The sequence below is a fragment of the Anser cygnoides genome, chromosome 1 (assembly GCF_040182565.1).
Source record: "Anser cygnoides isolate HZ-2024a breed goose chromosome 1, Taihu_goose_T2T_genome, whole genome shotgun sequence".
In the NCBI taxonomy this organism is placed as follows: domain Eukaryota; kingdom Metazoa; phylum Chordata; class Aves; order Anseriformes; family Anatidae; genus Anser; species Anser cygnoides.
Window position 1 is genome coordinate 167,040,392 of NC_089873.1, and position 14,660 is coordinate 167,055,051.

The 14,660-nt window shown below is 35.8% G+C and overlaps 1 protein-coding gene across 17 annotated transcripts in view; it reads left to right on the top strand.

Moving 5' to 3' along the window:
• Positions 1-14,660, top strand: part of MYCBP2 (MYC binding protein 2) — a 198,272-nt gene that overhangs the window by 23,285 nt on the left and 160,327 nt on the right. For all 17 annotated transcript variants that reach the window (XM_066987323.1, XM_066987316.1, XM_066987331.1 and 14 more), the window contains exons 2-4: positions 2,563-2,638; positions 9,872-10,087; positions 14,057-14,210. In XM_066987323.1, coding sequence (XP_066843424.1) covers positions 2,563-2,638; positions 9,872-10,087; positions 14,057-14,210 — 446 coding nt within the window. The remainder of the gene's footprint in view (positions 1-2,562; positions 2,639-9,871; positions 10,088-14,056; positions 14,211-14,660) is intronic.

Here is a 14,660-nt window from a genome sequence, read left to right on the forward strand (position 1 = left end):
CACCATTTGAACTCTGAAAGAGGAAGTAAGCCCATTGCTGATCTTTTCCACTCGCTAACTGAAGAAAACATTATCTAGGTATTAGTGACAAATGAAATTAGTCCTTAAAATGACAAGGGTTTTGTCACTTTGGAGACGTGCCCAGTCTTAGAGAGGAGAAAAAGGAGGTTTCATTTTGAGGTGTTTATTGATAAATACACACAATGAGAAAAATAGGCACCAAAATAGGGACAGCTCCTGTGAAATATTTACAAAATGGAAAGGAAAAAATGCTTGTAATGTTTGTAGACTATAGCAAATTTGGAGACTTTACAAGGATTTTGGCAGGCAGGATTAAATTTGAAATGTCTTGGCAAGTTGAGTTACTGTCCTTTTTTTTTTTTTAAAAAAAAAAAGAATAAAAAGAAAACCCCTCTTGAAGTTGGCTCTGGTAAGTGCAAATTGTACTGTGCAGTTGTACTGTACTAAAAGGCACAATTAAAAGTACAACTAGGTAAAGAGTAATGCAAGCTCAGTTTGGAGGCTTGCAGGAAAAAGGTTTTCAAGTTATGGTGGGTTGTGTGAAGCTGGCCAGGTAATACCTAGAATACAGTTAAGTGTGACCTTGGAGGCATATGAGGCAATTCTTCCTCCTCTGCTCAACAGTGAATAAATAAGTATTGTCTTAGTTTTAGTCAGTGTGGTTTACATTTGGTATGGACTAAGAGAGTCCACAATAAATCCGGACTTTTACACGTGAATTTAGGATAAAAGTTTTATAAGAGGGTATTTGATCCAGAGAAGACTGAGTGACTACAGAACAGAAGGGACTACAGTGTTCTTTATGTTTGACAACAGAATAAGAATTTATTGCATTAAACTGTAATAAGGAAGAAGAACTTGTCCAGTATAACTAAATAGTGAAACAGACTATGGAGGGTGGTTGTAGAAATTCAGACATCAGAGATTATGTGGATTGTTACTACTCCTTCCTTCCTCTTAAACATGTTGGGCAGACTCTTATATATTGATCCTTTACTGTTGAAGGGACCTTTGGAGGTCGTCTAGGTTCTCTTCATAAGCTTTAACATACTGTATTTTTCCCCCCCTCAACTGAATTGCCTCTCTTAACTCCAGGATGATGGTAGTTGTTCCTTTTTATATACAAGACTCAAAATTTATAAGAAAAGTGGGGAAGTGATTTATTTTTGCAGGAAGTATCTTGAAGAAGTATGTGCCACCCTCTGAGTGTTAACAGATGAAGGTGGGAAAGGTGATGAAATTTCTAGTGGGCAGCTTTTCTGGGATACTCTTTGCAGGGTTTCTTTGAGCTTGTTTTGTGACTGGTGAGTGTCAATCAAACTTCAGTTTCTAGCTGTTGACTGCTGGACCACAAGACGTGTATCCTCTTGAAGTCTGAACACTGTATAGGAGAGAGTTGTAAGCAGTATGTTTCTAGTCCCTCAACACTATCGTTCAGAACAAAGTTGTCCAAATAAAATACTAGATCACCCTGGTTCTCAGTCTCTTTCCAACTTGTTCCCTGAAATTGAAACTTCTTACTACTTGTGATTTTCAGATTCCACAGTTTTATTTTTCCAACTAATCTGAACTGTAAACCATTTGAGTAATGTTTGAGTGGCACAGAAGAATGTTAGTACCTGCTGCTTAAAGTCCAGTCTAGAATGAGCTGTATGCTGCACAGATAACATCTGCCTTTTTTGCAGAGGGCTTGTAGTCTGAACAGAATAGAGAAACATAGAGTAGGTTAAAATGCATACATCTCAAGCAGAATTTTCTTGGAGGTGGTGACAAATGTCTATGTGTGTATGGTGTCTTTAATACTTCGGTGTCTTTTTTGAAGGTTTGTTTGTTTGTTTTTCATTGGATAATAAAATAGAGGAGAAAATGTGATAGGAATGAGGTGTGGGCAGAAGAGGATTAGAGGAGCATGTGTTAGCTGGAGCTGTAGTGTGAAGAGATGGAAATAAAAAGTCTGTACATTGAGGCTGGGGAAAGAACACACAAAAGTTCAAAAAGTGGCATGTTCAAATGTTGTAATTTCCTTCCATCACCTGAATGCTCTGCCAAATGATGCATCTGTAAAGCTGTTTTTTTTGTATAGGGAGGCTTGAATCTTTATATCTGGTAAAGACTTCACAAAAGGTGTGTGTTCTGGTGTGAACATTCTGGTTTTGGTAGGACCAAAACATATTCTGGTTCTAATGTAACCAGTTGTGAATCATTAAGAATTCTCACTTCTAGCATTGGTATGGTAGTAATGGGCTTGTAATAGAAACAGTAGGGTAAAAAATATGAAATGCAGGGTTGTTCTTTTTTCTTGCCCTAGCAAATAGTTTGCTTAAAATAATGAGAGTAAAGGTTCTTGATCCAGTGAAGCATTAGGAAAGCACAATTTTAAAGACCTCTGATTTGTACGCTGAAATTTTGACTGTATTGGTTCTTATTGCTTAGGAGAAAAAGTTTTAGAGGACTTATCACAGATTTTTATTTGCTGGTACTGCTGTTTACCATGGGAAAATGAAGGAATTTTAATTAGTTTTTTCTGCTCTTTTTTTTCAGGAGTAAGAAACTTTTTAGCAAGAAAAAATTGAAAAGGAAACAGAAGACTAAATTAAAAGTAAAAACACGTAACAAGGTAAGTCTGTAACTAAGTTCTAGAAGTTCTGACTGAAAAACAAAAGTAATTTCAGTTGAGAGATGTGAGAAAAATAAAAAATTACTTGTTTTGAAAAGATAACAGTCCAGCTTTTTTTTGTCTCTTCACTGCTTTCTGTGTGACTGTGATACCAGTGTTAACCTTTTTATTCCATGTCAAACATTAGTAGCAAACACAATTGGATATGAACAGTGTTTTGTTTCCCCAATTCCTAAACTGTAAATAATGCTAAAAAACATGTTGGTCTTAAAGTTACATTTTAAGAAATGCATGTCTGGTCGGGAATTAGAACCACTGCTGAAAGTTCTGTCCAAAAGGGAGCAAGCACATAGTGTCTACATAATTCAAAGTTATCCTTGAAAATTCCTCTGTAGTGGAATATATTATACTTAACAGTTTGTATTAATATTTTCTCCTCTGTCCCCATTGCTTTAAACACCCAAGAGCAGTACAGTGAACTTCATCAAAATGTTTACATGCTTTACTTTTTGCAGAAGTCTAGGCAGAAGTAACAGTAGTTTATAATACCGCTTTGCTGTATTCCTTTTCTATTAGAGAGCTATTATTTCTGCATTAAAGGCAGAGTTTTGGAGGGATTTTCATGAAGGCTTACTGTAGGCATGGAGGATTATTCCTAGGTTTCTACTGTAGTCAATGAAGTGAAAGTAGCTCTTTTCTGGAATGGTTCTGCAGGACACTACCACTGAACTATCCGGTGAAAGCACTTTCTAGTCAGTTGAATGCTCCTGTAATACAGCTAAGCTGTAGATTGCATTGGCCATCTTATCCGTCTTTGCCAAACCTCCTGCAGTTATTCTATCTCAAGACGGATGACTTTGGGAGGATGAAGCAAGCACAATATCTCTTAAGTTTGTGTTGCCTTTTTGGATACTTACCAGATTGTTCTGCTTATCTCAAGTAGTGCAGCTCCAGACCAGGGTATAGAAGAGACTTATCTTCAACACTTCTCAGTACTGTACAGTGAAGTGTTTCTAGTTCAAACTAAATTTTTAACCTTTTTTCTGTCACTGTGAAATTAAAGTTTTTAGCCTTGTTCCCTTCATCCTTTTAATCAGACCCCCTGACAACACAGAAAAACAAATTGCAAATTAGAAGAGACAGTGCAGAAGGTAGTTAGTCTTTGTGTGTTGTCTGGTGACAGAAACTTGTGTTTTTAAAGGCAGGTAACATATTTGATCACTGTTAGTATATAGAGGGAAATTTGTCTTTCTGGATCACTGTTCCCTAGTTGAACTATTAATTAGGAAGCTAAATCCAGAAGTACTGTTCCCCACAAGCTTTATAGTCCAACATATTTCTTGGATTTAGTTGCATTGGATAAATGGATTCATAGGATCCTTTCTGAATGGCTAGAGGAGACATGAGCATAATGATTAGACGTGAAAGGTAAATAAATCAACTAAGGTAAATATTTGTTGCTTTAAACACACTTTTCAATAATATGGCAACATTTTCAATGTCTTCTCTATCACTCAGTGTTTCAACCTCAAGAGGGCATCCATTTCTAAAAGATGTTTGAACTGTTCAAAGAATTTGGTTAGGTTTTATGCTCTGTGTTACACACAGGTTAGATCAGATGGTTATTTTAGGTTTACCGTCTTTAACAACAGATTAACTTTCATATCTTAGCTTATAGTCTATTTCCGTCACATCTGAGAATAAACCATTCTTGCAGTTATCTAGTTCAAGAGGAAGGAAATAAATTCATGAGAAAATAAGCTATGTCAGGATTTCATCTTTTGGTAAATCAGATTGTTCAGGTGGGAGACAAATGTAAAAGAAACCAAAGGGTGCTGGTTTTCCCAATTCTTTCATTGCGTGTTTTAGAACATCACAGAGGACTAACTGAGAAGAGCACTTGTGAGTCTGGGTGCTCTATTTTATTAAGAAAAACATTTAATCTGCCTTTTGACTTCTTCTACATAATGCACCCTTTTTTAGCAGGAGCTATGCATTTACAAGGGGAAGTCACACATCAGGGTATGGGTTCCTGTGCTTCATTCTCTCTCCCATAAGGTAGCCTTCTGTCTTTTTTGGGAAAAAGTAACAAAAATAAATTTTCACCTTGATGTACTAAGGCCATGTTTATGATTCATTACTTACATTGGCATTGCAATTCCTCAGACTTGCATTTAGATTTCATTATTTAGTAGGCCAGATTTGAATTCTTATTTCTTCAGTATCTTTAAAACTTACGAGGAAGACTTTTCTAATTTTATCCTAAGTTTATGAAGCATGTGGTCAGCTTTCTTTTTGTTTACTTAAAATGTAGAAAGATTTTGTGAGGAATTTAACTAGGTTTATTGACTTTATAGATTCACTATCTACTCCTCTGAAAAAGATGTTTAAGTCCTTCTGACCACTGAAATGACCTTTCATTACTGTTACTTCACTTTGTGTGGTTTCAGCTGAGATGTCTTTTTTGAAGTTTAATGTTACACATTTTGAAAGAATAGCATTTTGTTTAAAAATATTCTTTTCCAACCAATATTTAATTTCATATGTTTTGATAAAACAGAAGATGTGACAAATACTGTGTATCTCTTAATTTTTACAGTGTATGTTTCATAATGTATCTCCATATAAGAATTTGGGTTTTCAAGTTGTAGTGATAACAAGTGAAACAACAAAGGTATACGTTTCAAAATGTCTCACTTTCATTGAAAGGTACAAATCTGCTTTCAGGTCTTGGAGCTCCATTCTTCTTTAGGGCAATGATAATTTAATACTCTGGGAAACCAAATGCTTTGGGAGGGAAAAATGTGGGTTTTTTTTTGTCTTGAAGTAAGGAGTTCCATAGTTAAAGGTCATTCTTCATTGAATTTGCAGAAGTTCGTTGACATTCTGGTTTAATATGCTACTGTTTTCCTTTACAACGTAGAAGTATTTTCACAGAATCACAGAATAGTTGAAGTTGGAAGGGACCTCTGGAGATTGTAGAATCATAGAATCGTTAAGGTTGGAAAAGACCTCCAAGATCATCTGGTCCTACCATCCCCTACCACCAATATCACCCACTAAACCCTGTCCCTAAGCTCCAGGTCCAAGTTTTCCTTAAACATCCCCAGGGACACAGTGATGCCACCACCTCCCTAGGCAACCTGTTCCAATGCCTAACCACGCTTTCTGAGAAGAAATGTCTCCTGATTTCCAACCTAAATCTCTCCTGGCACAATTTAAGGCCATTCCCTCTATTCTTATCGCTAGTTACCTGCAAGAAGAGGCCAACCCCCAGCTCCCCACACCTTCCTTTCAGGTAGTTGTAGAGAGCAATAAGGTCTCCCCTGAGCCTCCTCTTCTCCAGACTAACCAACCCCAGTGCCCTCAGCCACTCCTCACAGGACTTGTGCTCCAGGCCCTTCACCAGCTTCATAGCCCTTCTCTGGAGACAGATCATCTAGTCCAGCCCCTCTACTAAGTAGGGTCACCTAGAACATGTTGCACAGGATTGCATCCAGGCGGGTCAGTGAATTTTGTGTCAATGAAATACAGCATCATTAAAAGAATTGTCCTAACTAAACATAGACTTTATTACTTCTCCTTGAGAAATGCTAAACTTTTGTGTGCTTGCACATTTACTTTTATTTCAGTTGTCTTTTTTTTCCCCTTAGATGAAAGGCAGTGAACAGTTAAAGTCATAGTTTTCCTTCAGTTTTAACTTATTCTTACAACCTAACAGCTTACTATTCAAAAGAGGATTTATTTAGTAGAGTTATTCGGCCAATGGTTTTAAACTGAGAAAACTAGGTAGTGTATTTCAAGATTATTCTTAAAGGGCATTATTAGGATTGTGACTATATTTGTTAAGTGTCTAACAGATGGAGTATAAAGTGCTTCTAGTTTCAAAGAATTTACAATTCTTAGAAACAAGGTGTTGTGGGAGGGGAAGTGGAGATGTAAGTAAGATGTAAACAGTGGGTCTACATCATAGCTAGGAAATAAAGTCTAGTTCTGAGTCGTATAGTAGTGCTATGCTGTCTGTTTAGATGGAGCAGGATTTTGTGGAGAACGGTATACTGTAGTAAGGTCTGGATAGGAGGTTTTTGTAGCTATAGTTTGTGTACTTCTGTAGAAGAATGAGATACTAAACAGAATGGTGAAAGTGCTTACTATTTAAAAGCTAAAGCATTAGGTAGGAAACTTTTTAATGGTTGTAAAGTGTTGAGAATAAGGAAGGGGTTTTATTTCTGAAAATTAGTCAGCTTATTATTAATAGGCAAGAGAACAGGCATTGGTATTTTATCTAGCACTGTAATGTCTAAAATTATCTGTGCTGGTAAGATGATTTAGTCAACCTATTTCAAAAGCGATGTTGTAAGCTACAGAGCTATAGAACTCAGATCTGTTCCAGAAATTAAGTTGTTCTGGAATAAAAGTTAGGCTGAACTGATGAGAAAGAACTGGAAACTCTTCACAGATGTTGTAATTGTAATGCATGATACTAATTAGATAAGTGGACTTCAGATAGAGATCTGCCAGATGACTGATATTTTTCTTTTCCTGTAACTGTTTATCAGTTAAGTAGGAAATGCATAGTAAATTCACTTTTTTTTTCTTTTTTTTTTTAAACCTGGTTGATTCAACTGAATTAACTAAAAGCTGATATTGTGTGTTTGTCTTATCAGCAGTTGCAAAATCTTGGGGTATGTATATGAATATTTGACATAGAAAAGAGTCATGTTATAACCATTTAGTTTTCTGATGCCAAATTAATTTTAAAGAATGTAACTGTTCTGGTTTTGACTCTGATAGAGTTAATTTTCTTCATAGTGCTTGGTATGGTTCCGTGTTTGGGATTTAGAAGAAAAACAACGTTGATAACACACTGATGTTTTAGTTGCTGCAGAGCCGTGCAGACACGGAGCCAAGGCCTTTCCAGCTTTTTGCACTGCCCTGCCAGCGAGGAGGCTGGGGGCAGCAGGAGCTGGGAGGGGACAGAACCAGGACAGCTGGCCCGGGCTGGCCAAAGGGATGTCCCGTAGGGTATGGTGCCATGCTCAGCCGCAAGACCGAGGGGTTTGGCAGGGGTTGTGCAGGTGCTGCCCTGGCACAGGCTGGGCATTGGTCAGTGGGTGGTGAGCAAGTGCATTGTGCATCACTTGTTCTGTATGTATATTATTATTATTTATTATCCCTTCCTTTTCTGTCCTATTACACTCTCTGTCTCAACCCACAAGTTTTACTTTTTTTTTTTTTTTCTTTTTCGTTTGATTCTCCCCCCCACCCCCCTGGGTGGGAGTGAGCGAACGGCTGTGTGGTGCTTAGCTGCCTGCAGGGTTAAACCAGAAGAGTAATAGCTCATTATCATTGATACCTATCTAAATCTATTTTGGCGCAGTTTGACACTGGAGTAACACAGCATGCTGTATCTTGAATTCTTGCACTTTTTAATATCATGGATTTTTAACAGCAACTTTATTAATTTCTTTCTGTTCATGTTGAACAAGGACTAAACTTATCTTGCTGTTCCATCTCTAGAACCAGAAGTTCTGCTGTGCTCAAAAAAAAAAATCTGTATTTATTTTTCTTTAGGGAACTATATATTTTTTTATATATTGTTTTTGTGAATTACTTCTAACACTGACACAAGTAAGATGAATTAGCAGTGTTGGATAAAACAGCCTGCAGAGTAAACCATTGCTTCTTTATGTCTCAGCTTCTAATAATTTTGTAGTAATAATGAAAAGGAAGGATATGTAAATATATACCAGTACAGTTAGAATTATACCACGGTCAAAAATAAAAGGAAATTATACGAACCATGAAATATCTTGAAGTTATTTTGAATTTTAAGTTTTGTAACATACGATGTTAAAATGTTCTGATTTCAAAGGCCTTGTTATTTCTGCTAATAATTAAAATGTATGTGCAGGTAAAAATGTATTATGAATCATTGCTGAGTTTTGACGTTCAAAGTTGTGGCTACCATAGAAAAATAAACCATTCCTTTCAAATATCAGTTCACTGGTTCTCAAACTTCTTTGGTAGTTGAAGGTCCTTTTCCCCACCCTTGTATGAGTATTTCCACTGTGATCGTTTCCATATCACTGTAATCTAATTTGCTTTGTACTACCCTGCCAAACAAATGCATTAATTCTCCATACCTGTCCCCTGAAAGAGAAAGAAAGAAGGAAAGAAGGAAAGAAAGAAAAGGCAAAAAGCCTCAATGCTCACAAGTTCTAAAGAATGCAACAAGCAAAGAAAATAACCTTGTGAAGTTAGTCATAGCCCTGACTAGCTTAATCGTCCTTCAAATTTTTCCTGCCTTGTTAAAGCAAGGCTGTCCTGCATTCTTAACCTAGGCTTTCCCTCTTTACTTAAAGTCTTTGTGCCTTCTGTCTGCACCAGGGTATTATAGGGAATTCCTAACATTTACTCCGTATACCTTAAGTCCAGTTTTTCATACCAGCCTAGTCTTTGGTAGCATGCAACTTAAGAGAAAGTATAACCTGGACTGTTTGTTTTGGTTGTGGATTTTGGTTGTCTTCCGTTTGTCCTGTCTCATCTTACAGTTTGAAGAAAGGGAGAATATGGGGCAGAATTTCACAGGCCTTGATAGATTTTTTTTTTTTTTTTGCTCAGTAGTTTGTCCATTAGTTTTTCATTTGTTTTCTAGTTATGTGAAATTATTATCCACAGTTCCTGCAGTGGGGAGGTTTTGAACTTGCCATCTGTTTTCATTTCACAAAACAGTTAACACTATTTTTAATTTCTAATATGCATTTAACAATCAGATTAAATCTTTATTTTCAGAGATTAAAATTAGCAACTAAATAAATAATGCTTTTTAAAATTCAGTAATAATAACAAAACTGATCCTGCTAAGAAGATAAATCCTGAATTCTGCTAGTCATTTGGCTGTGGCACAGCTCTGAACCTTTCTTTAGCCTGCACTGCCTCTGTCCCTTTTCATTTTTTTATCCTGGTGTCCAGAGTATGAGAGAGAGAGAGTAAAGCCAGATGGAATATATTGAAATTTCTTCCTTTTCCTCCTTTCTTCCCTGCCTAAAATATGATTCATATCTCAACAGGAAAGTTCAGTCACCAGTTTGAGAACCATTTGTCAGCCAGAATTACTAAGGCTCTGTTAAGATGACTTAAATTTAGCAAAGCTTGAAATTTCTAATAAGCTTCAAAACAGAATTTTAAATTTTTTTTAAATCAACCTTTTTTTCTTTTTTTTTTTTTCAGACGGAAAACCTAGAGAGTACAGTAACCATACCAGATATAAGATTACATAGCAACCCTTCAGCTTTTAATGTTTACTGCAATGTCCGCCATTGTGTATTGGAGTGGCAAAAGAAGGAAGCATCTGTATCTTTGGCTTCAAAGAACAGTGTACAGAGTGGGGATTCGGACAGTGATGAAGAAGAGGAATCCAAAGAGCCACCTATTAAACTTCCAAAGGCAAGTAGCTCTTTAAAGTGTGCCATGTATGTGGTTTAAAGTTGGTATGTTACGTCTTCTGAGATTTAACAGTGGTATGGACAGAGCACTTGCATGTGGAAACTAAAAGGTCAGTGACATTAATTGTGTTAAGAGAGTATATTAAGAAGAGACTCTGAAGAGTGGTGTAGTTTTAAAAGAGATGGTGAATTAGAAAAAAAAGTATGGAAATTCAGTAAGAGACCTCAGTTTTTCTTTCTTAAAATAAAACATCAAATGAGATATTTGGTTACAGTTACTATAGCAATTACCAAATTGATGAAAATCAGTATTCTTTCAAACCATTTTTTAGCAAAGAAACTATTAAATATCTAAGAGTTCAAGAACTTCTGCGTATTGAACAATGATTTAGATGCTTGTTAAAACCTTACACTTTTTAATAGCTATCTAGTTAATATTGGATTGTTTAGATACCTGCAAAGTAAGAAACTTTTTATTTTTGCTTTCACTTGCATATATAAATTTGAAAAAGGCATACACTTGAAGCTGTCTCACAACAAGTAATAAAACTTATAGGCTAACTATGTAAATTTATTTGTATCCTGAATATGTGTCTGTCACATGCTTTGAGTATAGTTTTCTGTTTTTTATGTATAATGAAAAATACTTAGTTGGGTTTAATTTGTTAAATATAGAGAAAGCTGTTGAAGTTTCTAAGGCTTATAATATTATCTAAACCAGTTTCTGAAAGTAATCACTAGCTTATTTTAAAGAATATTGATGTCTTCAGTGTTTGACGCTGGGGTGAAAATCATACTCAAAAAACACATAACCAGGATTTCTGCTCTTCCAGGTTCTCCAGTGTTAACTGTTGAAGTTAGTTGGTTGTGTGTTACAGTGATATTTCTTTTCGTTCGTGAAAATCCTTCATTTAATTGAGAATAAGTTGAAAACATTGTACTTTTTATGTAGCTTTAGCTTTAGTTAAGATGTTCTGCTGAAGTATCTCTTAATCTTAAAATTGAGGAAGTCAGTTTTGTCAAAGTTCTTGTTTAGAATACAGTTTGGAAGTAAACATTGACCTATGTAATTTCTATAATGTGATTGAGAACAATTTCTTTTTAACAGACCCAGAGACAAAATTTGCTCGTTTTCAGGTGTAGGCACAATAAAGTTTGTATTTCGGTTGTGTTTGGACAGTTTAGCATCTTGCTTTGATACCTTGAAGTTTTGGATTTACAAGAAATACTGGCCTTTGCCTGAGTATTTGAAAGAGGGCAGATTCTGATCTGATTTGTAGCTACTAGAGTTAGAGAGGCTTTTTTTGTCAGGGAGAAGAGTGGTGTCTTATATTAAACTTAGCACTGGGCTATGTTTGATCCACAAAAGCCCTGTACTAAAAGGAGCAAATGCTGGATTAAGGTAGAATTAAGTGATTAAATATTCTTTATTCCTGCAGCGGCATACATTTTACTGTTTTGTTAATGAGCTTGAGCTCATTTAAGCAAAAGTTTAAGCAAATGTTTAAGCAAAAATGAAAACATTCTAAGTTGTAACAAAAAATAGAAGAAAAATAAGTATTCTCTTTAGAAACTCACTTTAAGTCTTTTAAAATTCATTTGGGGAATATTTTACCTGTGTAAGTATTTTTGTATGTATATGATAATATTCTGCATTAATTTTTATGTATGAACATACATATGTATTATTAAATAAAGAGAAATGTAGATGTTAGGTAATTACGAGAGGGAAGACAAAGGAAATAATAGTGTAGATAAGATTTCTGGAATAAGTAATTGTTTGGAGGAAATAATTATGGGTCATAGTGGTTACATTCAGAACAGTGTTTTGTGTACCCTTTTTAAGGTGAGCTATGCTTTTGATTTTAAGTTTCAAAGTTTTTAGAAAGGGCGCAGGAGGATGGATTCATGGAGAGTGTCAGTAAAAGCTGGCAGGCTGTAACACAGAAAGTGAGAATACAGCAGCACTTGTTTTGGCTTAGAAAATCTTCAAAGAGGTGTGACAACAAATTTAAGGTGTCTTGAAAAGAACTGTGTGCTTATTCTGTTCTTCATTGTACAGAGTTGGAAGGAGTTGAGATAGATATAGACAAATTTTTTATGTAACATTTGGATTTTGAGTCTCTTCTGTCGCTCTAGCTCTAATAGTGGATTCTTCACAGCCTAGTCTCCTAGGCTGCCTGTTTGCCTTTTCTGTTCTGCTGGCAACACTTGTGAAACCGACGAGGAGAAAGCTATATAAATGGTGCTTTTGGAATGTAAGGAGGAGCCAGGGAGGTGGGATACCATTGTTTTGGTTCTTCCTAGCTGTAGCAGTGAATGAACACAAGCTCTCTAGTTCCTATGGTATGTGAGTGAATTTTGTCAAGTAATGTTTGCTGTGCTTTTTCACTGTTTATACTTGGTATTACCTGGGTCCGCCTGCTGACTTCATAGTAGACCTGAAGGCAAAGAGACCTGTTTTAAGAAGCCTGTCCAATGCATCAATGTCAGATACCAAAACAAGAATGTGTGTAGATCAGGATAAATCCCAGTAGAGCTATCCATAGTCGATGACAAGTTGGTTACTACTGTAGTGGAAGTTCACCAAATTATTTTCTGTGCTGTTTTTCATGTGTTAGGTTCCTTGCTTTCTTCAGGTGCTAGATGAGGTCTTTTGTCTGAAGACTGGGAAAAACAGTGTCTCAGAGATACCCTTACTTTTCAGTGATACTACTTCTAAAAACGTTCTACAGTGTATCTTATTCTTTAGCTTGCAAGATCATAATGACTTCACATCCTGAAAAACTATCTATGCTGTTATTTTGTTGACAGGTTTTTCTTCCTGTGTAGTTTGCATGCATGTCTTTTCCCCCCACTCCTTTGAATGTATGAAACATAAGGTGTAATTTGCAGGAAAATTGCTGTTGAAGACTTGATTCAATTTTGTTTCTCGTCTTCCTCCAGAAATCAAGAAAGTGGTAAAATAACTCCTGAAAGACAGGAATTTAAATAGATTGAATGACAGAGAAGACAGTTATAAGGCATCCAGTATATGTTATAGCTGGCTGTCAGACATGAGTGACAGTTCTATTAACAATTTTATTTATTTTCACGTTTCACTCCTCCTTAGATGTGAATCAGTATTAGATACTCTAAATGTTGGGGCTCTTCCAACATCTTAGCCTCTTTTTTTTTTTTTAATAGAAACACATAGTCAACTTTTGAAGATACGCTCACCTATTTGTAATGAGATAATCCTGCTCACTTTGCTTTCATCTTTGTAGTTATTAAAAATACTGACTTGAGAAGGCGGTGAGTGGAACAGTCAGTAGGGATAAGCATAAGTATAATCTCAGAATATTCAGGAATGCTGAAAGGGAGAGTGGCTCTAACAGCGCTCTTACAGATGTTGTATTAGTTGGCATGAGGTGTGTCTGTGACAAGTACATATGGCGCTTTACTGACTAGTAACTAACTTCCTTTTTTATTGTCGCAAAACAATCTCAGAGGCTTTGGAGGGGAAAGTACTGGTGCTGCCGGTATCAGCTGTCAAATATACTTCGACTCAAGTAGGGAACTCCAGCTGCAAGCCAATTCTCACTTACTGGTTCACAGTAATAAGTGATGAAAAAGGGAAGAAATAGTCTGACAACTCAAGTATGAACTGAATAGAAATCAGAAGGGGTGAGAGGCAGAGTTTGTCTTATGCTGTCTAAAAATTGAAAGTTTCCTTATTTTTTTCAGGGTGCTATTACTGTGCTTAGATATGTTCTTTCATATAATCACATTATGTCTGTTTAATATTTACTAGTACAGTTGTATAGGTGCTTTTTTATTTTGATTTTTTTAAAATTACCATTGTATTCTGTATTACATAGTGTTATTCAATTAACTGTCTTGTTCTGTGAATGTTGGGATATACCTTTATTGATTAAGATCCCAAATATATTAACAGATATTCTAAAGTATTTGTACCTTTTTTTTTTAGATCATTGAAGTTGGATTATGTGAAGTCTTTGAACTGATAAAGGAGACAAGATTTTCCCATCCATCCTTGTGTCTCAGGAGCCTACAAGCCCTACTTAATGTGCTCCAGGGCCAGCAACCAGAAGGCCTGCAATCAGAGCCTCCTGAAGTCCTAGGTAATACCACATTTTTGTTCCTCCATCTGTTACAGTATTCAGTAGGAAAAAAGTATCATTTTTTGTTTAATTAATATGGTTGCTAGTGCTTCTTTTTTTTTCTCTTAACTGACTAGGTTTATTCTGGAGTGTAAAGTCCCTTATGGTGTATGTAACCAGTACTTCTCAGCATTAATCTTTTGTAGAACAGAAGTGTTGTCATGTAAACGTTCATTTAAAAACAAACAAGTCGTATTTGTTGTTGTGTAATGCAGGGTTTCATTGAAACATAGTAAACCTGACAGTCTTACAAACTGTGATTCATTTGTTTTACTGAATCTATAAAACACTTGGTCTTACTGCAAAGAAGATAATTCTATAGTGAACTTATATTGCAATCTACTGTTGTATTCTACAGCTTAGCTATTTAATGTTGTAATTTAAAAATAAATAATAAATCTGCTAAACAAA